Source organism: Cryptotermes secundus, unplaced genomic scaffold (assembly GCF_002891405.2).
Source record: "Cryptotermes secundus unplaced genomic scaffold, Csec_1.0 scaffold81, whole genome shotgun sequence".
NCBI classification, from domain to species: Eukaryota; Metazoa; Arthropoda; class Insecta; order Blattodea; family Kalotermitidae; genus Cryptotermes; species Cryptotermes secundus.
In genome coordinates, this window is record NW_019718023.1 from 1,081,210 (window position 1) to 1,106,782 (window position 25,573).

The 25,573-nt window shown below is 42.6% G+C and overlaps 1 protein-coding gene across 1 annotated transcript in view; it reads left to right on the forward strand.

Moving 5' to 3' along the window:
- LOC111868617 (carbonic anhydrase-related protein 10) overlaps positions 1-25,573 on the forward strand; it is a 464,761-nt gene that overhangs the window by 343,986 nt on the left and 95,202 nt on the right. The window contains exons 4-5 of the mRNA XM_033753652.1: positions 7,814-7,950; positions 10,402-10,593. Coding sequence (XP_033609543.1) covers positions 7,814-7,950; positions 10,402-10,593 — 329 coding nt within the window. The remainder of the gene's footprint in view (positions 1-7,813; positions 7,951-10,401; positions 10,594-25,573) is intronic.

The window sequence follows — 25,573 nt, forward strand, 5'->3', positions numbered from 1 at the left end:
GACAGAGGCGGGCTGACTCCACGCCCCCCTGTACCACGGCATTACAGCGGCGGCAGCAGCAGGTGGGATACCTCCATTGCCCCCCTGCGCCGCTAGGACATTACAGTGGTGGCAGCGGTGGGATACCTCCACGCCCCCCCTGCCACCAGGACGTTACAGAGGTGTTCGATCTCCATCCACACGAGATGCTTGCACAACATTCGTTATATAGCCCCAGCACGGACCACACAGAAAATATCTCTTTTATTATTGCGTGTTCTCTATTTGCCGGGGAAACAACGTGTCCACAGAGAGTTTCCCTAGCAACGGTTGTTGTACTCTCGCCTGCTTGAACAGATGTAACTTGGCAATGGGTCTACATATCACAGCGCTCTTCAGATAAATAAGTAGCAACCTCTCGAGCAATAGAATACAATATTTTGAAACACCTTGCTGTCAGTCCCACAATTTCGAGCGGTACGAAGCAACTCAACGTCTAATAAGCCGACCTTAATTCTAAATGACAATGACTTGATTAGTGATTAAGAGATAGAATGTGGCAGGTCAGGTGACTAATTAGACCTCAATTAGGATCCGCATAGGAGAGAGATTCGAGTGTAATTACAGTCCCCTAGAATTGTCTTACGTCTGGCCTGCATTATCTCACGCGGGGCCACCCATAAATATCTGTCCGTCCACACTGGCACACTGAACTACTAGCAGCACTCATTAAAACACTGTCCTTGCGTCCATCCTCTTCCAACGGGCTTGTATATAATTTGCGACTTTAACGGAGGATGTCAAGACAGTTCATAAGTAGGCAGCCAGGTAATATGGCTGATACAGGGGAGAGCAGATTTGCCGAACGCTATTGTTCGGTCTTCATTTTGTAATAACCTAAGAATAAGTTCGGAGTTCGCGGTATCACAGTCGGAAAGTCGAGGTTTCGATTACCGATGAGGTCATTGGACGTTTTCCATTGAGCTAATCCTTCCAGCCGAACTATGACCCTGAGCTCGACTCAGCCTCTAACAGAAATGAGTACAAGGGAAAAATCCATGGGAAGTAAAGAGCGGCCTGCACGTAAGGCTGACAACCTCACCACCATCTGCGGGCCGATTGTCTAGAAAATGTGGGAAACTCAATTTCTCACGTCCTTATGGGCCTACACGGCCTGTTACAGGGATTGCTTACTTACTTACTCATGGAGTTGAGCCCTTCTTGACGAGAAGCCAAATCTGCAGCTACTCAAGAATTTCCCAGCATTTTATGGAACCCGAAGGTTTATTACCGTGTTCACAAGAGCCCTCCACTGGTCCCTATCCTGAGCCAGATCTATCCAATCCATACCATCCCATCCTATCTCTCTAAGATCCATTTCAATATTGTCCACCCACCTACGCCTTGGTCTTCCCTGTGATCTCTTTCCCTCTGGCTTCCTCACCAATATCCTATACGCATTTTTCGTCTCCCCCATTCGTGCTACATGACCTGCCCACCTCATCCTCCTTGACTTGATCATTCTAATTATACTGGGAGAAGAAAGAGTACTAGTTATGGAGCTCCTCATTATGTAGTTTTCTCCAACCTCCTGTCACTTCATCTCTCTTTGGTCCAAATATTCTCCTCAACACCCTGTTCTCAAACACCTTCAGTCTATGTTCCTCCCTTAATGTCAAAGACCAAGTTTCACACCCATACAGAACCACGGGCAAAATTATACTTTTGTTACAGGGATAGCTTTACTTTTACTTATAAAAAAGGCCTAGACAATGTCCATCCGGCCCTCTGTAGCATTCTTATGAACATCTTATTCTCTCACAGTGGCCATCCCGCGATATTTGAATATCTCTGTTAAATTACTCTCTATTAATTCTACTATTGTTATTACGAAGGACCGCCTCTGTGGTCTAGTGGTCAGAGTTCCTTACTACAGATCCTGAGGTCCCGGGATCGATTCCCGGAGCTAACAGATTTTCTGAGAAGTAGTGGGTCTGGAACGGGGTCTACTCAGCATTGTGAGGATAACTGAGGAGCTATTTGAATGGAAAAATAGCGGCTCCGGTCTAGAAAGCCGAAATTAAAGGCCGTGGGAATTCGTTGCGCTGACCACGCGACATCCTCTATCTGCAAAAGTTGGCACTGACTTCGGCGACAAGCTGCGGTCGCTTGGTCGGTATAGTTCCCTTGTGGACTAAAGCCACGGAGTTCTTTTTAATATTACTAAGAATATAATATTAATATCTTGTACATATGATTCTTTTATAAAATAAATTCAGGAATTTTGTTTATGAAGTAACAGAAGCCTATACTTAAAGGCTCTGTAACTGACTTTAGGTATCCTTTTTTGCTCTTCTCACATAAAATATCCAATATTGTTGCCCTTTGGTCCTCGTAGCGTTTACTATCACAGAACTTATGTTCCTCCGTTTGCAGCCTGTCACCACATAAACACTAAACTAAGTAGTGCACTGGACATGAAGACCCTCATTTCGAACAATTTTTATAAATTCAGTTTCTATCGTACAGCAGTAGACATTTTGCTATCCAGTTAACTGACGTTTTGTTTCTTCTGTATTAACTGTATATATTCCTATTTTCCGATATTGATCTTTATTCCTGTATCCTAGTATCCTCGTAATATCCATTTTTGAGCCGATATTCGAAACTGTTTGCCCAGCATCTAGCCCAAATCTATGTTCTGTGGCAGCATAACGCGAGCTTGCAGTCTTCTTACTTGCTGCTACACATGAGGCAAACTCCCTGTTCAGTGTTACACTTAAACCCCCCTTAGTCTGAGAACTTCTACCCCCTCCCTGATCCTCTCCTGGCGCCCCCTGTACACAGAAAACTTTGCGTAGGAATCAGCTTCTCGGTTTCAGCTGCAGAGTGCGGTGCCCACACATAGCGTACCTTGTAATTAGACATTAACAACTTCTCAGAGTGTAAACTGCAAATGAATAAGTATTTACTTCTTTACACAAAGAGCATGACGCGAAAACGTCTAGCAAAGAATGATCCGTCCGTCTTTCTACACCTCCCTTCGGCAATCAACAAATTTCGAAGAAATTATGTATCGTGGGTCGATTAGACGCTTTCAGATAATTTCTTATTTATTTTACGGCACTTTCTGTATTACGCTATGCATTGTCAAATGGTATAAATAATGAATGGGAAAGGATTTGTAAGGGGACGATTTCAGCCTTCTTACAATTGCCTGGAGGAATTGAAGAAAACCGAGATAAAATTATTAAGTGAAGCCTCTTTCCCTTCCAAGACTCGAACCTAACACCTCTCGAATATGTCTAGAGCTTTGCCGCAATACCATTCTCCTCAGTTCATTGCTAGAGATATGGGATAGCCCTGAGCAGGCAGCGCATTATCATAACCTCTAACCCGATACCTGACTGGTTACAGAAAGAGGAAATTTGAGTACAGCTCTGACCTCAGGAGCAGAGACCTGGACTTGAAACTGTTAGGATGTGTAATGTGAGGGTATTCACCTCCATTCTGCTATATGCCTTCTTGGTGTGTTGCTTGAACCTAGGGATACAAGTCATTTCTACCGTTTGGAGAACGCAAAATGAGATAAAATTGTCCATTTGCTTAAATTGAACGTTCTTTATGAAAACTATCCCGGAGAGAACCATGTCCCGCGGTTCTTAACCTCGGCACTTATGGAAGACGCCCTAGCAGCTTAACCCCCGTGATATTAGTAAAAAGTACCCGTTATAAAAAGATCCCGCATAGTCCATATAGCGACTGGTTACTGGCTGGAATGCCGGGGTTCCATTCCCTGCAGAAGCAAGATTTTACTATACTCCACAGTGTCCAGACCGGCTTTGGGACCCACTCAGCCTCCTATCCAATGAGTACCTGGGGCTCTTTCTCCGAGGATAAAGTGGCAGAGGCGTGTAACTGACCACTCGCCTCCATATAGTGCCTAGGTAAAAAACTCTGGAGCTATACATCCACTCCCTCATACGCCTTCATGACGTAGTCTTTAACTAGCTAAGCATAGGAACAGCTTAATTTTTTTATATGGTGACTAGAGCTGTTCGATTTTTTGAACGCCTTTCGAAGTACAATTCTCCCAATTTCGAACAGTGGCTGAGGATATGAATACTATAGGTCACAGTGTACTGTGTTACACTTACGCGTAGAGGGAAACTGTACACTTCTGAGGGCTATGTTCACGTTGCCTGTTTTCTTCTGTAAGAACGTATTCAGTAACCACAAAAAGGTTTATGTAACAATGCGATATGCCTATACCAAATATCACTGTGCCCAAACTCACATAACCATTTAACAATTCCGAAAGCAGCACACCACTAAACCAACCAGAACATATTTTATTTTGTGGTTATAGCAAGATAAATCCAAAAATAGAATTATAACTCAATAATTGTTTATTTTGTTCACCGCGGAATGTGGCAGCAAGTTCAGTCGATTGTGCTTTGCGCAGTCAGTACTTTAATAGGCCTAATGTTGCACAACAAACTTTGCGTGACAGAAGAGCAACCGTTACTTCAGAATGACTAATGAGGTAAGTACCGGGAGCTTAGATTATATTCGTTGTTTTTCTAGTTTACATTTTAATGGGTTGAAAATAAATTGTTGTTCTTGCGCTTCAAATATTTCATGAGCTTGTAACATTAACAGAAATTAACTCATATACATGACAATCATGTTCACTGTTCCTTTCTGTATAGTTTGATTAAAGAGTTTAATCACGTTTAGAATATCTAAAATTACATAACAGTCCGAAACTCGAAAAGTATAGGAAAAAAGAGGTAAAACTATCCCAGTAAGAGGCAGTGGAGGCCCATAGGTTTGTGAGATGTCGAGGCTCCCACATTTTCTCTAGGCAATCAGCTCTCAAAGATGGCGGTAAGGTTGTGAACCTTACGCGCCGACCGCCCTTTACCCCCAGGAAGATTTCTGGTACTCATTTCTGTTTGAGGTTAAGTCGACCCCAGGGTCCATATTGCGGCTGGAAGGGTTAGGTCAATTGAAAAATCCAGTGAACTCATCGGGAATGAACCTGCAATTTTCCGACTTGTAGCGTAGTGCCTCAACCAACTACGCTACCGCGTGCCCCCGAAATTCGAAAGGTATCAGGAATTAATCTGGGTATTTATTAAACTCGGGTAATGCTTACTGACATTTCCTTCAGAATCTTTTGTTCTTCGTATGCTGAAAAATAATGTAAATATTAAAATAATTAAAAATGTAATTTTTACTTGTAGTTTTGTATGAGTATGAAACTTGGTCTTTGATATTAAGAGAAGGTCACATACTGTTAGTGTTGGTTTTGCGCAACCCCTGTCGTTGCTAGGTAACAACTTGGTAAAAACGTTTCCGCGGCAACGAAAAATTGCTGAAAGCGTCGTTTTATATACAATCCGTGTCGTATGGAAGGAATGTAAGCGGTTAATTCTTCCCACAACTTCTTGTTTTAAATTTTCTAGCTACATTGTCATCTTAATGTCTCAACATTTCTAAAAATTCACAATTTTCCACAGCCAAATTTTGTCCGTTATATCAGGGACCGTTATAACTTGAGTTTACTGTACAATGAATCGTTACGAAGCAGTGTTGTGCACCCGGTAGCGAAATCTGTTGAAATAAGTTAGTACACTCCCGGTAGTGAAGTAACTCAATTGTAATGCATAGTGTTTGTGCAGTAGGCAGACTTCTGGCTGTAATTCGCAAAGCACCCGGTCACGCGATAATGCAATAGCGAACCAGAGGGTTTCTGGTGTCAAGTGCGGAAAATACAATGGCCATGAAAACAGAAAGAAAAAAATATCAAAGAGGGTGAAAATATAAAGAAAATCTTATTATAAAAACCGCGTCAAACGTAAAAGACGGACTGCGAAGTGAAACAGTGGCAGAAATGAAAGGCGGACAAACGATCTCTCTGACAACCAAAGAATGAAGGTGTATGCAGGACAAGTGACAGTTAATTTTTGAGTCTAGTGGAAAGATAAAAAGTTATCACGCGACCCTCGAACGTGAGAAACAGAACTTGTTAAAATTTAATCACATTTCACTGAAGAAAGAATCACTCTATCATAAAAATCGATTTTGAAAAAAGTTATTTTGTAAAAAAATGAACCCTCAAAAAGTGGATATCTTGTCATCGTGACATGCCTGTCTAGATTAATGTCCTTTGGTATGTGACGCCATATTGTTTTATAGATAGGTATAAAATAGAGGGTAAAATATATAGAAAGCACATTCTTCTGAAATGTTGATATACGTCTACAAGCCCACACGGTGCTACATCTCAGAAGGCAATATTCTAATATCTTGATCACTTTTATTACTGGATTGTAAGATTTTATGTGCGTTTGATGTCATAAGTATCAATATTTCGAAAGATATTTTTGCCTCCATCATCAAGGTAAGAGATGAAGATAGCACGTTTCTGTGAAACGCTGTTACTTCTCTAGCGACACGGGGTCATATCAGGAAAATGCTAATCCGATATTGCGACGTTTCAGAGTCAAGATTTTTCTGGGATATAATGCCGTGTAGTTTGTAGATAGTTTCGGGCGTTTCGGAGGAATCTGTTGCTTCATTCTTGGGGATAGAAGATTGAGGTAGCAGGTTCCTTGAGAACGTTAGCGACTACCTACGAAACTACAAGGCGTCACATTCCAGAATATAGTAAATTTAAATGATAAATAATTTTCCTGGGGAGTAAAGTGCGGCCGGCGCGTAAGACTGACAACCTTGCCGCCATTTTTGAGCCGATTTTTTAGATAATGTGGGAACCTCAACGTCTCACAACCCTATGGGACTCCATGGTCTGTTACAGGATAGCTTTACTTTACTTTAATCTTTTAGATTAGAACTTTCTGGTATGTGAGGCGTTGTGGCCTTGTGGAGATTATTTCTAGTCTGCTGTTTGTTTTGGTACTTATCTATCAAATTATACGTTGTCATATCCCAGAAGACAGTAATGTTTGTACACCTCCACTTCTCCATACGTCTGGAGAGCACAGTGCACAGAGACCCAACAAGTTATTCCAGAGGCAAAGGTTTTATACTCATGTTTACGCGGTGTTCGTTTTCAACCTCGACTGGGTCTCCAGCTATTCCCATTGAGATTTATGGTGGTTTTCTTCAGTCCCTACAAGAAAACATAGGAATATTATCTCAATTATGCCAAACGCTTTCCAATTCGACATTTATGTCATCCAAGCACTCGACACTACGTACTCTAGAACACTGCATTTAATCTGGCTATTTAAGGAATCTGGGTAGCTCAGTCGGTATAGCGACGGGCTACGGGCTGGAGGACTGGGGTTCGATTCCTTGTAAGAACAGAAGATTTTTCTGTACTCCACGGAGTCCAGACTGGCTCTGGTGCCCATACAGCCGCCTATGCAATGAGCACGGGGTTAAAGTGGCCGAAGCGTGATGCTGACCATTCACCTCCATATTGTGCCAAGGAGAAGAATGGTAGAACTAAACCTCCTCTCCCGCATGTATCTTCATACCTTAGTGCTCAATGAAGCACAGGAAATTTACCTTTCGCTTTTTATTTAAGGAAACTGTCGATGATATGGTGATTGATGAAGCTGTGGATGTTGCTGGAATGAGAATTTGTAGGGGAAACCGAAATACTTTGAAATTACCCGACCTAATGCCACTACAAATCCCACATGTCGTTACCTGGGATCGAACCCGGGCCGCTGTGGTGGGATTATGAATTCTGATTGAAAGCTTAATAAAATAAGTTGAAAGAAGCCAAAAGGTAACAGCTTTACACTTACCTTTTGCTTCTGAAGTGACATGATATCTTAACCATGGTTTGTTGCAGGACCAGCATTTTGGGGCCTTATCAACCCAGAATGGAGCCTCTGCAACAAGGGCAGGAGACAATCTCCTGTCAATCTGGAGCCCAACAAGCTGCTGTTCGACCCCAACCTCAGGCAGTTGCATATAGACAAACACAGGGTGAGTGTTTCACAGTTACGTGACATCTCCAGTTCCACAGCATGTTAACTCTGAAATACAGTTCAGTTGATGTTTCGGTTCAATATTCTACCTCCATCATCAGGGTAAAGTAATGAAACAGGTTCATCCGAAACGTTGACCCTACAGCGTGAATTATTTTATTCATTGGTTTGTTTGTAGTTTATTTAACGAATCTGTCAGTAAACCTGCTTATATAATGTATCGTCGGATATTTGGATGGTAAAAATGTAAAAGGTAAATTTGTCCCTTTGCTTAACTAATTAAGCACTACACTATGAAGGCGTGTGAGAGAGTGTGTATAGATCCACATTTTCTTGGTCTCTGCACTAGTTGGATTTGAGTGGTCAGCTTCACGCCCCGGCCGCTTTACCCCCGGGGAAAGACCACTCACCCCGGTACCCATTGGATAGGAGGTTTGGTGGGTCTGGACGACTTGACCCTACAGGGACTCGAACTCCGACCTCTTGGTCACCCAACCTGTAACCAGTCGCTATACTGACTACGCTATCCCTACTCACGGTTGTTAGGATAGTAGTGCATATTAACTGGGGTGGGTGTGAAAGGAAATAATAGGAAGTCTAATTGAACGTATTAGTAGAAGGTATGCAGCCTTTTCTTTTGGTAATTGATCAAATCAAGGAGGATGAGATGGGCAGCGAATGTAGCAGGCATTGGGAAAAGGGGGAATACATATAGGATTTTGGTGCGGAAACAAATGAAAAAGAAGAAAAAGCTGAGATATAAAGAATAATAATAAAATAAATTTTATGGATATAGGATAGGATTATATAGATTGGATTGATCTGGCTCAAGATAGGGGCCAGTGTAGGACTTTTGTAAACACGGTAATGAACCTTCGGGTTCTATAAAATATTGGAAATTCTTGAGTAACTGCGATATCGGAGGCTTCTTAAGAAGGGCTCAGCTCCATGGATTTTTTGTTGCTAGTGGGGTTGGACTAAGTCCCTTGTACTGCGGCCACTTCTGGCCTATTGTACCAGCCCCAGATGATAGGTGAGGGTGAATGTGGAGTAATTTCTGGAATGAAGATTGGCAGGGGAAACCGAAGTACTCGGAGAAAACCTGCCACAGCGCCACTTTGTCCACCACAAATCCCACTTGACCACACCCGGGATCGAACCAGGGCCGCCGCGGTGGGAAACCAGCGACTATGGTGCGGCTCTAACTCCATGGATTTATTTATGTACTTCCTTTGATTTACGACGATGAGCGAAATAAGTTGGAAATGCTTTAAATTAAATATGGTAGGAATATTTGGATCGGTTTGGTTAAAATGACTGAAGCATCAAGATATTTCATTTTATAACTAACCGATTCGATCACGACCAGCGGGTAACACTTATATTTTAAAGCAGAGAACGTCGAATTGTTAAAAACCTTATCGAAGTTTAAGCAAAGAAATTTAATATTTCCCCATCTCTAGCCACGGTTCCTACAGGTAACCTTCCCCTGATCCACGCTTATATATTGTAGCACTTGAGGGGAACTTTCAGGTCACGAATTCTCTCAATATGTACGCTATAAACTTGAAAAATTCTGGAGAAGGAAAATTGATAAAATTACCAGTGCTGCTATCTGGCAATAACTTCTTTAGGTACAGATCGATATTGCAGTATCAATTGTAGCAATAGTAACCCTCACGGCCGTTCATTTCTGCTACCCCAACCTATATTCGTAACTAATACCAATTCTGATGTTTATTAAACATACGAAAGGACAAAAGAAATTTAGAAATTCCTTACGATGGTATATTTATACAACAATTGGCTTTCTAGAAGTTACCCATTTTCCTGTTTCTGTTAAAAATAAGGTTTGGGGGACTGGACTCTTCTTCCATCCTCAGGTAGAAAGCCTACGCAGTTGTGCCAAATCGATAGAACTGGTCTCTATTTGTGGACGATGGATAATGTCCAACAGATAAATAATTCTACTTTTGTATGAAAAGGGTAAAGCTACCCCTGTAACGAGCAGTGGGGGCCCATAGGGTTGTGATACACCGAGCCTCCCACAATTTGTAGACAATCGGCTCACAAATGGCAGTGGGGTAATCAGGCTTACACGCCGGCCGCCTTTTACCATTATGGAGATTCCTGGTATTAATTTATGGTAGAAGCTCAGTCAACCCAGGGGAAATATTGCGCCTGGAATGATTAGGTCAATTGAAAAATTGTACTTTTGTACTCATATATTTTTTTCTAATGTTACTGTGCCAATACACTCTGTTTAAAATTCACAATTTGTCTATTTCTTTGTGAGGTTTGAGTTTTCCAAGCTCCAAAGAATTCATTTTGTAGACTTCTGGATTATGATATCTTGTAGTCTGGTAGATGATTTTAAATTTTTTTCGGAGAAAAATTCTACCTCCATCTTCAGATTAAAAACTTATTATGTTGTTTGTTGTTGATGCAGGTTAGCGGTAGTATCAGCAACACAGGGCACAGTGTCATGTTCACTGTGGACAACTCCACAAGACATCACATCAACGTCACTGGTGGTCCATTGTCCTACAAGTACCAGTTCCAGGAAATACATGTCCACTATGGGCAGAATGACGACTGGGGTTCAGAGCACAGCATCAACGGTTACGCCTTCCCCGCCGAGGTATATGCAAAAAGAAATACATTTACAGTGTTTCTCAAGTGTTTCCGCGTATACTGTGGCATGAAAATAATTGGCTCTGGAATATATTGCGCCTCTGAATATATTTCTCTTTCGAATATATTACATTCCGTGTTTATATTTTCTACTCGAATATGCTACGCACATGAATTCAGAGGTCTCCCGGAATATACGAGTATGTACTTCTTCCCCTAAATAAAGTTCAGCAGGAGAGATTATTATTATGTATATTATTATTATTATTATTATTAGAGGCGGTGGGTTTCCCCATGCACTTAGACCAGTTATTGGTCCATTGTGCGTCCCCCTTTAATTTCTACTGTCGCCATACCCTACCGGTTCTGGTGCGTGCTATGAGCCCTGTTCAGCCAACGATGTCGGCCATCGGTAACTGATACTTCCCCCATCTACTAGATGCATTGGAAACTACTTGGGCGGGAAATTGTTGCCTAATTTTGCTCAGAGGTCTCCTAGAGACATTTACATGCCGTAAATCTACGACACGGGACCCACGTCTTTAAAGTCCCTCCCGGAGGACTTGTTTCTTGAATTTTTCCGCCCTTAAAAGTTCCACGACCTCCGCCGTGTTTGAACCCGCATACCTTGACTACGGAGGCCACTTCAGCAGGACAGAAAGAAGCACTACTGTTAGTCTGTTTTAGGAGTATATTGAATTAGACAGGAAAACATGTAGAAAGACAAGACCCATAATTTTACAGTAAGACTGCATTTTGCTGTAGACTGGATACGAATGTGGACCGTTATCATAAAGAGAACTGTCGTTTCGAAATGACCAACCTGGGAGAGTATTCCCTGGCGAGCGATAGTCTGCCGGCACTTCCGATACGTTGTATTGTGTCCCATACAAAGTTTCCTCAAGTTTTAATTGGAATTGCATTGAAGTTTCGAAAGCGAGAATTGCTACTTGTTACCAGTGTTTTCTGGATTTATATGTGGATAGAGGGGAGTCACCCTTTTGCCCCAAGCACTATAATAACTGTAACGGACCTTTAGAAGTGCCCGGGCAGAGTCAGTCTGGGCCCAATGGACTCTCCAGATATGCAACGATGTTTCAAAGTATTGAGACTTCTAGAAAATAAAATTACTCTAATGGGAACAGCAGAAAATAGAATTGAAATCAAGGGGAATTATTTCGTTCGTATATTCATCAAATACCTTATTTTCTTCTTTCCTTTATCCAGTTAGTACCTTTATCTCTTCCCCTCCTTTCTCCATTTAAAGCATTGAATTAAGTTGCAGCTATATCCTTCATATGGCACTGTTTCAGAAGTGCATCTGCTATATTTCTAAAGGAGTGAATAGGACTAGACACACACATAATAGAACTACAAAATAATAGACATAAACCGTCTGTTGTTATATGTATGACCCTTGTTTTACGCGGTACATACGTGTATGCATACTGGCAAACAAATTTTGTGTACGTGCAAACATTTCAAGGGTCGCATATCTGCCTGTGAATTATTTATTTCGTCATTAAGGGTGAAAACAAACTTGTTCTTGGAGAAGGAGCGCATTGTACGTGTATGTATATTTATAAACAGCAAGATGGTAATGAAATTATGGAGTTCCGGGTTACCATAGCAACTAATTGTCTAGGAGACGTTGCCTGAATGTAAGTTTTATAACAGATCACTAACGAATGATAACATCTTTCGTTTCGGGGTATCGTGTCTATTTTGTGATCATTGATCATATTTAATAGTAGACATATAAAATGTAGTTAGTAATTATGATAAAATGTGACTTCCTTTAGGAATATTTGGAAGGATTACAGTGGCCGACTGACCGTCAGTCGTAATATAATTTTGACTGAGTGGTTAGTATCCACGCCTGTCACGCGAGAGACCGGGTTTCGATTCCGCGCTGGAGAGAATTTTGCCCCGTGTTAAGGCGGGGTCGAATACCTGCACCGTAGCCCTGCCAGTCGTAGGAGGCGACGAAAAGGAAAGTCTTGAATCTGAGACAGTAAAATATGGTCGTGAGTCTCACGGACTGGGACCCGAAAAGGACTGCGCTGGTGAGGGACAACAGCAGTTGTAAACGACAGACCCGTCCTCTCGTCAGAGAGAGCGCCCCACATCAACAAACACGCAACTGGCTCAACGTAATAAAAATCTGATCCCAAGCTCCAGATGGGTGCTTTATTCCAAGACAGACTGGCCGACTGACCGTCAGTCGTAACATAAGACTAAGGCACAGCTCAGGACTCAGTTGAAAATCGGTATGTGGAGATAAGACTAGGAGGTTGGTGTGTAATGGCCGCCAACCCGGTAGTTAGTCACTTGAGGCACTAAGAATATTTTAAGGGAGTCTATGACGAAAATATTTAGCGCAGAATCTGGAGAATCTCAGCTGTTAAAATCCGTTACCAGGAAACGTCTAGTGTCGACAAAGAAGACTTTTATGTGTGCTGTAGTTACAGAGATATTAGAGCGTGTAATTCCGTGAGACTGTTATAGTTGCTGCTAGTTACGACCTGTATGCGGTCAATAAATCCAATTACCGATCCAAAACCAGTTGAGAGTCACTCATTCACGTGATTCACATTTTCGGTTGCTGATGATTTTATTCATCTGTTCTCTAGTGTGTGTGCATGTGGAGGGTGTAGGGGGTGGGGAGTTTGAGGGGATGTTGCTATGTAACCATCCCGATAAATACGTGTGTTTAAGCAAAGTGACTATAAAGTATTTGAGGTTCTCACAGCAGTGATTATGTAGCGTTATATAACGCCGTGTAGTCCTTTGAAAGTCAACTGACGTTTCAGAAGAACATATCGCTTCCATCTTCAGGGTGAAAGAATAAGTCAAGCAAGAAACCAGCGTAGAAAGCAGAGATTTGTTTTCCGCCTGTTTTCATGCTTGTTTCTTGTTCGACTTATTCCCCGTCCCTGAAGATGGAGAGTACCTATTTCTCCGAAGCGTCGATTAACTTTCAGTGGGATTTATGGCGTTATATCCGAGAAGGTAGAACTCTCTAACGTGATTATTATGTTTTGTATGAAGTACATTGCATGTATAAGTACACCATTGTTCCCTACTCATGTGTCACGCCTCCATGAGGCGTGTGATAGACGTGATAAGGCATAATCACATTCTCAGTCATATTTATCGGTCGGTCGAGTAAATTGCTGCAGGTCCTCGCCAACACAGTCAATTTTGATTTCGGGCCCCGTCGGAAACAATGACCATGTTTGTATTTCCAAAAAGTTTATGTATTTTGAAATGGGGCCTCCTCTTCGAGAGGAGGGGTCTGGCTACTACTGGTCACTGCCCCTCTACTGGGGGTGACTGGAGCCGTCACCATTAACTGACCCCAATATTCTTGCCCCGCGCTTCACAAAATAGACGTCATCTTTGTAGCTGGAAGAGATCTGAGAATCTTGAAAACAACAGCGAAAATTTTTTTCTTCCTTTAATGTGTGAAATTTAGATGTAATTTCTAATGACCTTTAATATGAATACATGTCTCCTGGTGTCTGACGTCATGTAGTACAGTAAACATTTTCCGAAGTTTCGGAGGAGCTTCTTCAGGTTAGAGGAATAGGTTAAGAGGTCACAGTCCTCCATTTCCCTACACCCACACCAATTGTTCCACACTGTATTTATTTTTCTGTGCTGAAGATAGAAACAGTAGGTTCCTCCGAAAATTCAGTAGCTATCCATTAGGATACATGACGTCATATCTCAGAAGACAGAAACTTAAGGTCGCGTGAAACTTGCAAAATATGTATTAAGATTTGTTGGCTTATCCAGCAGGACTCAGTTCCGTGGAGTGAGTTACATAATTATAGTAAGATTCAACAAGGATAGCTCAGTCGGTATAACGACTAGACCACAGGCTGCACAACGTAGGAATCGAGATTCGATTCCCTGCAGGGTCATGGGATACTTATATTCTCCATTTCATCCATACCGGTTCAGTGTCCTCACCCATCCTTCTGCCCAATGAGTGCCAGGATCTGTTTCTCCAGGGGTAAAGCAGTAGGATCATGAAACAGATCATTTTCCTCAGTCTAGTGCTGAGGTCAAAGTGGAGTTTTACCTCTTCTCCCCTACACGCGTTCATGGCTTAATTCTTAATTAACTGGGCACGAGGACAGCTTATTATTATTATTATTATTATTATTATTATTATTATTATGGCTTTAGAGTCCTTTGTTAGGCTTTAGCTGCTTTTCCCAGTTTCTTAGTTCTATGCTCAGTCAGTAGGACTCCTTGGACGGTGATCAGACCGTCGCAAACACAGACATCCATGCCTTGAGTAGTATTCGAACCCACGATCCAAGTGTTCGAGCGGGGGCGAACTCGGTTCATGCCTCAGACCGCACGGTCCTTGGGATCGGCTAGTAAATGCATAACAGATACAATGACGTCATTAACTCACTGCACACAGATAGAACACATCCTTGATCTCCTGTGTGAAATTACAAGTGAATTTAGCATCTCGAATAATCAGCCGTTCTGAAAATAGAGCTTAACCCAAAACCATAAAGAGGGTTAAAAGAAAAAAAAAATTGGGGGGAGAAGTTCTTTTTCTTCTGGCCACTACTTACACAGGCTGTTGCTTTCCTCCACCCCTTTAACAACCCCTCCCCATTACTAAAGATTTTAGTCATCTTTCTCCTTAAAGTACTACACTTGAGATATTCTTGGTCTGCTTTCCGGAAGTTGGTTCCATTCAGCTTCTCGCGGTTTCCGCTTTCACCGTCTTTTCTTCCACCCTTCCCCCCCCCCTCCGCTCCACCCTCTACACTCCAACTTGAGTTTGTTCCGAAACTCAGTCTTGTACTTCAAACGACAATCCTAACCTATACAGAGAGTTTTCTACGGTTATTTCTTATTGAAAAGATTTCTGCCTTCTTAAATTGAAGGGGAAAAAAAGATGGATGGGTTGAGGAAGGAAAGAAAGGAACAAGTCGAAGCCGATATACTTAACACTGTTCAGCAGAAAAGGACAGAATTTGAATTCCAAAAAGAGAACAGCTTGAGGCAATCGAAATTTGCCAGCCAGCTTATTTTCGTATGTTGTTAAAAACTTCACACAGACCCCTGTGTTGCAAGAAAAATTGGGTAATCCCACGGTTTCCTGCTTCCTGTGTGGTTCTCGTCTACACCCTGACCTATTCACCCTATCTCTAATAAGTGGCCTATGTCCATAAGTCAGAGTTTAATGTCTTCTAATATGCAGGCTCGGTGAGGTTACTTTGCGAAGCTGTCAATATTTGTTTTATTTATTCTTAGTGGAGCGAGACTTAGTCCACTTGGTACTGCGACCACAATTGGTCTACTGTACCAGTCCCAGATAATAGATGATGGTAATTATTGAGCAATTTAGAGAATGAAAATTGGCAGGGGAAACCCAGGTACTCGGAGAAAACCTGCACAAATGTCATTTTGTCCACCATAAATCCCACATGACCTGACCTCGGCTCGAACCTGGGCCTGCGCAGTGGGAAGCCAGCTCAAGAGGTTAGTCGCTGGCTTCACACCGCGGTGGCCCGGGTTCGATCCCGGGTCTGGTCAAGTGAGATTTGTGGTGGACAAAGTGGCTCTGGGGTGGGTTTTCTCTGAGTACCTGGGTTTTCCCCTGCCAATCTTCATTCCACCAAATTCTCCATCATCATAATCACCCGGGGCAGGCTACAATAGACCAATCAGTGGCCGCCGTGCCGAGTGGACCCAGTTGGACTCCACCCCCCACTGAACCTATTAAAAAAAATAATTTAATGGCATGGCCGACGCTGTCGATATCTGAACTCTATATTTCGAATGGCGGGTTGATTCATGAATCATGAATTGGAAAGAAATTACTGCCATCTGTGAGCCGATTATCTGGAAAATGTAGGAGCCTCGACGTCACACAACCCTATGGGCCTCCAAGGCCTGTTACAGGGATAGCTTTGCTTTTTTTATTTAAGGTGTTCAAGCCTAATTGAAGTACTATCACATCGTTTTCTTGATGGGAAAAAGGAAACAACGAAAACTCTCATTAAGGAAAGGCGATGTTAAGGTCAAGATTCGAACCTAGGAACTGTCAACTAAAAATCTATAGCGTTACCGCTACGACATTAACCCCCTTAAGGTCAATAATCTAGTACGTATTTGAAGAATTTTGTCTTCTGGGATATAACGAAGTGTGGTCCATTGAATGTCAGCCGAAATTTCGGAGGAGTACGTCGCCCCCACCCTTAGGGTCGAAAAGGAAGCCAAGAAGGAAAGAGCATGAGGCAGTGAGCTGTATTTTTCACAAGAAGGGGGTAGCGAGCATCTCTACAGATGATAATAAATCGGGGAGGTTTTCCCTACTCTTAATTAATTATGCACCACGCGATAAGAACATATGGGGGAGTGGAGGTGTAAATCCACCATTCTTGACCTCGGAATCTATATGGAATGGAGTGGTCAGATTCACACCCCGGCAGCTTTACCCCCAGGAAAAATTTCCGGTAATCATTTTATAGGGATTAGCTGGGCCCCAGAGCCAGTCTGGCCACTGTGAAGATAAAATTGTCTTCCCTCTGCCGGGAATTGAACTCCGATTCCTCGGCTATCCAGCGCGTTGTGCGTCGTCATACCGACTGAGCTATCCCGGCGGCAAATATTAATTATACAATAATGTAACTTGTTATATGTCGTCAATCGCTGAGCAACGGCTACAATGGAAATTCTTAAAAATACCCCCCCCCCAAGTAGNGATCATCATCATCGTATGCAAGAGTTGAGCACGTTAGCCTGTTCCGGCCTCAAGCATAATGCGTCCTTGAGGATTACAAGCAACTTTTTCTCACTTGAGCAGGTTACGAGTGTGTTGCAAAACGCCCTGTCTTGGAGGGATAGGATTTGTATTCAGGGGTTTCCTTCCCTTAGACTGGCTCCTACCATCGCTAAGTTTTAAGTTAAATTTTAAGTTTCGTGGGTTTTGATGAGACTGAGTCCACTTTGTGAGTTGGCCACTAATAGGCCTACTGTACCTGCCCCGGATGATATATGAGTATGAAGCATTTGGTGGAACGAGAATTGGCAGTGGAAACAAAAGTACTTGGAGAAGATCTGCCCTAGAGTCACGTTTGTCCACCACAAATCCTACATTACCCAATCTGGGCTCGAACCCAGACCGCCACGGTGGAAAGCCGGCAACTAAGCGCCTGAGCTGTGACGCAACCTGCCTACCATGGCTAACGAGTCATGTCTATCCGTCACGTAACCCTGGGAATTGGCCCTTACCAGCTGTTACTCACCAGGCCTGTGGGACCTGGAGCTTGCATAAGGCAGGGCCGTCANCGTCGCAAGGCTTCTACCTGTACACAAACACAGAAAAACGCACACACACAAATTAATATCCATGCTATGAGTTGAATTCGAACCCACGATCCCGGCTTCCGAGCGAGCGAAGACAGTACATGCCTTAGACCGCTCGGCTACCGTGACCGGCAGTGTATAAGAATAATATATAAGAATTCAGTTCGTACCTCACAGGAAACAGATCCGAACCCACGATCCCGGCTTTCGAGCGAGCGAAGACAGTGCATGCCTTAGACCGCTCGGCTACCGTGACCGGCATATATAAGAGATTGCGAGGGATAAATACAATTCATAATATTACGTCTATTAATTTTACTTTTTCAGAGAAAGTGGGGAAGACCGCTAGTATATACTCAAATTTTTTACCGGAACACCTCTGCCCACTTAGTTGGACATTGGCGTTCCGTTGGAACCTTTGTCTAGGCCAACAGACGCTGTAGTTCAGACAGTATAAAAATAATATTACTCCATCCCACAAAAATCATTAACAATAACAGGACAAATGACAGTCACTAGTTTCTTATTCTAGCTAGTTATTAGTTTGCTCGCGTTTTATATTTTTGGCAAGTTGCACAGCACCCAGACCACAAACCTTTCTCTCCCCCTCCCAAACCCTCGAACCTTGGGAACAGAAGTGCACACAAACTTGCTTAAATCTTGTTTCTTTCGTCACGACCGCAGTGCGGATACAACACTCCCTGGATATTAATGAGAAGTTCCAGTGAGAGAGGTTTACCTGTTTACGAGACACGTAAAGGCCATGAGTGCAATGCGGTCTGCCTAGTTACACCTCACTCATATGTGTGTGTGTGTGTGTGTGTCATTGTGGGACATAAAACTTAACTAAATATAAATATTGCATTGAATGTACATACCTGAAGATGATCGAAAGGCCGAAATATGTAACATATATAATCAGCACTTTAAAGATATCAAAATCCAGTCCGTACCTCGCAGGAAACACATTGCATCTCTGCTACAGAGCCCACCCGTTTAATGCTGTTTAGGGAAACAGTCGCTGTTTATTGTGAGAATCATACGGAACACACAAATTCACTCTGTGGGCGTAATGTAGAGTTTTAGTATGTTAAAGCTGATGGTACATATAGTGACCACTGGGTTATAAGGTGTTAACTTACAATGTATCTATACAGAAGTTATAATGACAGAAATAAACCCAATTGGAAATAATGAAATCTGTTCTTTATGTGAGATATGAGCTTTTGACGGCAGTGACAATGAAAATATTTGTCTCCTGGGATATGACGCCGTGTAGTCTGTGGATTTTACCAAATAGTATAAGAGGTACAATCATACGTAGCCGTGTACAATCTCTTTAAATACACACACAGCTGTATTTGACGGAACACGTAGTAGAAAACACGTGACAATCCAATACAATATTTTTAACGACGTTTAGGAAATACCTCCGTTCCAAGCTAGAAGGTTGGAAAGAAAAGTAAAAAGTAGATTCGTTTTCTTGATTCGGAGGGTTTGGAACCTACGGACGTTGCGTAGTAAAGCTTATCTTTATAAGAGAAATGTGTCATAATTGAGGTTCTAACGACAGTAAAATTAAAGTTATTGCGTTCTATGATCTGACGCGGTGTAGTCTGGTATAAGCGTAAGAACTGTTCGGACGAACCTGCTCTATCCATCTTCATGGTAGGAGAATGATAAACGGACCAAAGTAGCTTCGTGCTTTTTGTTTATTTCACGGCACTGTCAGTAGTTAAAACTTAGAATGATATGGTGAATGATGAATTGATAAGGATTTGGAAGGGAATGTTCGTGACATATTCTAGATCCTACACAGTAGATTGCCTTGAGAGAGTGAGGAGTACCACAAAAGTTCTCAGTCAGGACAGCCAGTGCCCCACAACCCGAGAATCGAACCGAGGAACTCCCGAATGTAATTCCAGACAGTTATTGTCACACGGTCTAATCGGATTGGATTTTTTGATTCGAAGAGATTCGAATTTGTGAACGTTGCACAGCCTGATACCCTAAAGACTGAGGCAGCAGATTCCTTCGAAACGATGGTACCTTTCTTCCGTGTTTCACGGTGTCATATCCCATGAAACCGATAATTTTAATTTTTGTTTGACTTCCTGGGATACGAGTATGTTGCAGAAAGGTGTGTCAGCACGTCTTCTGTTTGCCTAACATTATTCTGGTGATTATGTAAAGGTGGGTTAGGTAGATGGAACGTGTAGTGCACATGGGAGAGATTATAAATGCATACATAATTTTAGTGGGAAAACCCCCAGAGAAATATATGTATAAAATGAAGTACATGGTGACGTTTACATTTCTTTTCCGAGAACCATGCTATAAAGAGTAGTATCTTCTTGGATATGACTCCCGTGCAGGCAGATCTACCCAGCTTTACACCAGCTTCTTTCTGATTTTTTGTTTGTTTACTTTGCGACTCGGAAGATAGAGGCAGTAAATTCATCCGAAAATTCAATGAATTTCTACCAGACTACACGACGTCACGCACCAGAAGACATAAATCTTTGTATTTATTTTAATTATTCGGCTGTGGAACTCTATTGCCTTACGCTTCCGAATATGACATTAAATTGTGATTCTGGAGATCGACAGGAAGGACGTTGCAAGGACAAGTCTTGGAGTTGGAGCAGACAGAATGGTCTAATTCGTGAAGTTAGTAATGGTGGTGAGGATCATAATAATGATGATGACGGTGTCAGTATCAAGATTACACAGCGTCGAATGCTGGGTTGATTGATGAAACAGGAAATGTTATGGACTTCTAAGGAATTGGTCATGGCCTATTGAGATATTCCAGTATTTGCCCAGATGAACTGAAGAAAACTACTGAAGACTTAACTAAGTACAGGCGTTCGAGGGTGAATAGTCAGGTACGTGTATTTAGCGACGATTTTTATAAGAGCCTACATGCAGTTGGATGGTAGGATGACAAATGAATGGGAAAAGATTAGGTAGGAAGTGGTCATGGCCTAATCCAAGTATTTTCCCGGAAATTCTCTGGACAGCACAAGGGAAATGAAGAGAATCTTGTCAGGATATCCGGTGTTCCGACTGAGAAGTTCATGGAGGTAGACCTAGGCCCACTGGGGCTGGAGTGCCAAGGGGAAAAAAAGTTACAGTAACTGTACTAGTTACATATACTCAGAAGACAACGCCTTACCGTCCAGACACCGATTAATTCGAAGGGTTATAATGACTGACGTAGGAGACGGAATTTTATCGCTTCAGCTAACATTGAAGATTAAGACCTTTGGATCGCGGATTGAACCGGCCCGTAGGCTGCATTTCGACCGACACGGTTAGTCATCAGTTTCTCACCGCTGCTGGCCCGGGTTCTATCACATGTCAGGTCACGTGTTATTCGAGGTAGAGAAAGTGACATTGAGGCAGGTTTCCTCTGTTACTTCGGCTTACCCTACAAATTCTCATTTCACTAAATGCTCAACATTCAATACTCATCTTATTACCGACACTGACAGAGCAATAAACGTAGCACACATCAAGATGGCGGCGCGGCGTAAGAAACGAAACGCTTTCGCCCGCTGAAACAATCCGGCCGGTCTTTTCTGTGTTTGTGTTGTCCTGTGTATGTAGCGGCCTTGACACTGGGCTGATCCTTTCGTCAGGGAGTCCTGCCGATTGTCTGCAAGGTTTAGAATTTCGGAATTTATTCTATATGGGAATAAAGCAGACTAGCTTAACCATCGGCGGAACTTAGCGTAGCTGGTTGAGGCACTATATTAAAAGCCGGAAGGTCACGCGTTCAATTCCCAATGAGATCATTGGATTATTCAATTGACCTAATCTTCCAGCCGCGCTTTGGGCATGGAGTCGACTCAGCCTCTAACATAAATGAGTACCAGGAATTTTCCTGGTGGTTAGAAGGGCTGGCGTCCAAGGCTGACAACCTTACCGCCATCTGTGAGCCGACTGTCTAGATAATGTGGGACCCTCAACATCTCACAACCCTATGGGTCTCTATGGCCTGTTATATTTAACTTAACCATCATGAGAGCCGGGATAGGTCAGTCGGTATAACGACTGGCTACGGGCTGGACGATCAAGGGGTCGACGTTCGAGTCCCGGTAGAGTCAAGAATTTTCAATTCTCCATATCGTCCGGACAGTCTGTGGGTTTCACCCAGCCTCCTATCCAGTGAGTAACGGCGGCTCTTTCCTCCAGTGTAAAGCTGCTGGGGTTTGAGACCTGCCACTCACCTCCAACTAGTGCCGAGATAAAGAAAATATGGATCTATACATCCACTCCCCCATACGCCTTCATGGCATAGTGCTTAATTAGTTAAGCACAGGGACAACTTTACCTTTACCTTAATCTTTAAGATGATGATGATGGTGGTGGTAGTAGTAGTAGATTAAGAAGAAGAAGAAGAAACAAATTTTCGGAAGAGTTGATTTTGAGGTACCAAAGTGTGTCTGTGTCCATTATTCACACAGGCATACAACAAGCAGTTTCTGTAGAACCACGTACATTCCTTATGTTGGAATCAATATTTTTCATCAGCCTGTGTCTGAGGGCTGAGGTAAGTAAGACCCTAGCCTCATGCGAGAGACACCCTCCCCCGATATCGATCTCAGCCTACCGAAACGAGGGTTGAAGAAGTCGACCGAGTGAGTGAATTGGGTGGCGCTGTCCACCCACCACCCCCTCCCCCAAACTCCTACCTGACCCCAAGTCAAGTTGACCTGACCGGAGCCAACCTCCAGATTAGATCCACTGCGCCCCCGGAGGCAAGGGGTGTCCATGATTTGCATGCAGACTCTGGCGTACGTCGCAATTGGAGCCCCTCACCTCAACTTCGAACTGGGTATTCGTGACAAGGAAAAAAGAGAGGCTCTTTTAGTACCGCAGAGGAAGCAGAATGCGCAGACTGACAAGTTTCTTACCCACGCGCAGATTTTGGCTCTCGTAGTCAAGTTCTTGTGTGACTCATCTTCCATACCGAACTAATTCAACACTGTATCCACAACAAGGGAGAAGAATATATGAGGAGCTATGGATGTTCCATTACGAAGCTGATACTTGAAGATGTTATGTTCCAGAAATTCTGAATTTGGGGGGCACGCGGTAGTGTTAGTGGTTGAGGCACCATGCTACAACTCAAAAGGTCGCGAATTCGGTTCCCAATGAGGCCATTAGATTTTTCGGTTAACCTAATCCTTTCAACAACACTATGATCCAGGGGTCGACTCTGCCCCTAACAGAAATTAGTACCAGAAATCTTCCTGGGGAGGTTAATGCCGGCTTCACCGCCATCTTTGAGCAGATTGTCTAGAAAATATTGGAACCTCGGCGTCTTAGAACCCTTGGGCCTCGGAGACCGGTTACATGGATATCTTTACCTATTTGCCTTTACCCTCCCGTCGATGAATGGATTCATCAGGCTCATGATTAGGACCAGTGAAGGGCCCTTGTGAAAACGGTAATGAACCTTATTGTTCCATGAAACTTTTGGAGATTCTTGAGCAGCTGAGCGACTGGCAGCTTTCTAATGACTGAGCTCCGTGGAGTTTGTCGATGGGTGTCTTGTCAATCCATAGTAATAAACCAAAGAAACAAAATCACATTTTCTGTAAAAGTACTAAGAATTGAAACATCGATAGGAAAGCCTTGATCACGAAGAAACAAACAGAGGACGATGGAACCTGCATAAAGTAAGTCAGCCTGTTAGGGAGTCCATTTTCTTGCTTCTGGTTCCAACATTTTATGGACTAACCATGTATTTTCTTCTTATCACGAGGTCAAAATTATCTTGATTCCTGATTGTATTCGTTTCAAAGACTTCACATGGTAAAGAGCTCTGGCTTCTGGGATGTAACGCCTTGTATTCCGCTGAAAATCAACAGACGTTTGAGGAACATGTCGCCTACATATTTAGGATTATAATACGGATGAATAGTCACCTCATACAAGAACACTCTTTAGGCTCTCACACCGGTGGTTATGAGGATTTTTATCTTCTGGGTTATGACCTCGTGTAGCCATGAAAGACAGCCGACGTTTAGAAATTCGACCAGGATCTTCCCCAGTTCCTCGAATACTTTGACAGGTTCTTTCAAGAGTCATTCCAACTGATTATTCCTCTCACTCTACACTGGGCGGTGTTGCAATGAGCTGTGTTACCGATCAGGACGTCGACGTTCTAACAGAGCTCACCGGGTTATAGAGATGAACGTGCTTCAGGCACGCAGGTATCAACGGGCGCGATTGTGGTTTCTGCCTAATAACTCTGCTAGAACCTGCGCCTCGTCTTAGAAGATCACAATTAACAATAATCTGCAAATTAGCTCTGACGGGGAGTCTGCATTTAGGGAATAGAGTGGAAGGGTGGGGTTTCTGCGTTTATAATTACAGTCCCTCGAGGTCTTAACCTAATAAACCGCTTCAGGGCGCCGAAATGTTTGCTCAAAGTTTAACCAACCTCCCCTACCACCGACGTCTTAGCATGCAGGGCCTCCACCCCCCTACCTTAAACCAACCCTTACGGTCGTTCTACCCTGTACGAGTATCAATACTTGAAATTTAACCCTGCAAATTATAGAACCAGCAGTGCGTTCCGTTGCGTCACGAAACTTGTGGGAAGTGTTTACGCTTCTCTGCTTTGTAGAAATTCTTATTATTTTGGAACTAGCATAAAATACATTGACATTTAAACGATAAATTGTTACAGAGAAACTTAGACAAAGATATCTGAGCTCGGAATAAGAAGAGATCTGTTAAGATTGTCATATTTGATTATTTAATTTATTTAATTGTAGTTGTAATTGTTTTGTTCTAGTTATAAATTGTATTTGCATTGTATTCTTTTTGTATAATATGTCCTTTATTGCTTGTGTACTTTTGTGTGCTGTGTCTTTTTGTGTGGTGTGTTATTTGTGTTGTGTCTTGTTGTAGTATCACTGCCACCGAGTAAAACCCCATTTGCAATTTAAATAATAATAATGAGAATAATAATAATAATAATAATAATAATAATAATAATAATAATATTTATAGTACGCTACGAAACTGATATAAGAGCAATATTCTTACTGGTGCTGTTATCTACAGGATTTTTTCACCAAAGGTGGGCTCTCCAATACTGACTCCGCCATGCCTTCCACTGCTGCCATCTGTTGATGGAACACTAATTTTATCTCTTTGCTTATCGAATCGCCACCGAATGAAGACCAATGACGAAATGGATGTATAGCTCCATGCATTCTGAATCTTGACACTAAGTGTGGACCGTCAGCTTCATGTCTGACAGCTTTGTTCTTGGCGGAAGGTCCCGTGATTCCTATTGGTCGGAGATTCATTTCTCCTCAGAGTCCATCTCGATGGTTTTGGAAAGACATGAATTTCTGCCAGAAATCAAAAGCCGATTTCTCGGTTGTCTATTTGTGCAGTTGTTCCAACTTAGGTTAAAATCGAATGGCTGTAACCACACGAGATTCTGGTTGCTTCTGAAGCATAACTGTTCCAAAGCACGTTCAGTATTTTGTCGGAACGAAAAGTTGCAGAGGCGCATGAAAAGCTTTATATCACCGACCCACTTACTGATTTCGAGATCGTTAAACAGAATTAAAGGAACGCGCCAAAGTTTACAGCTTTTAGGGTATGCA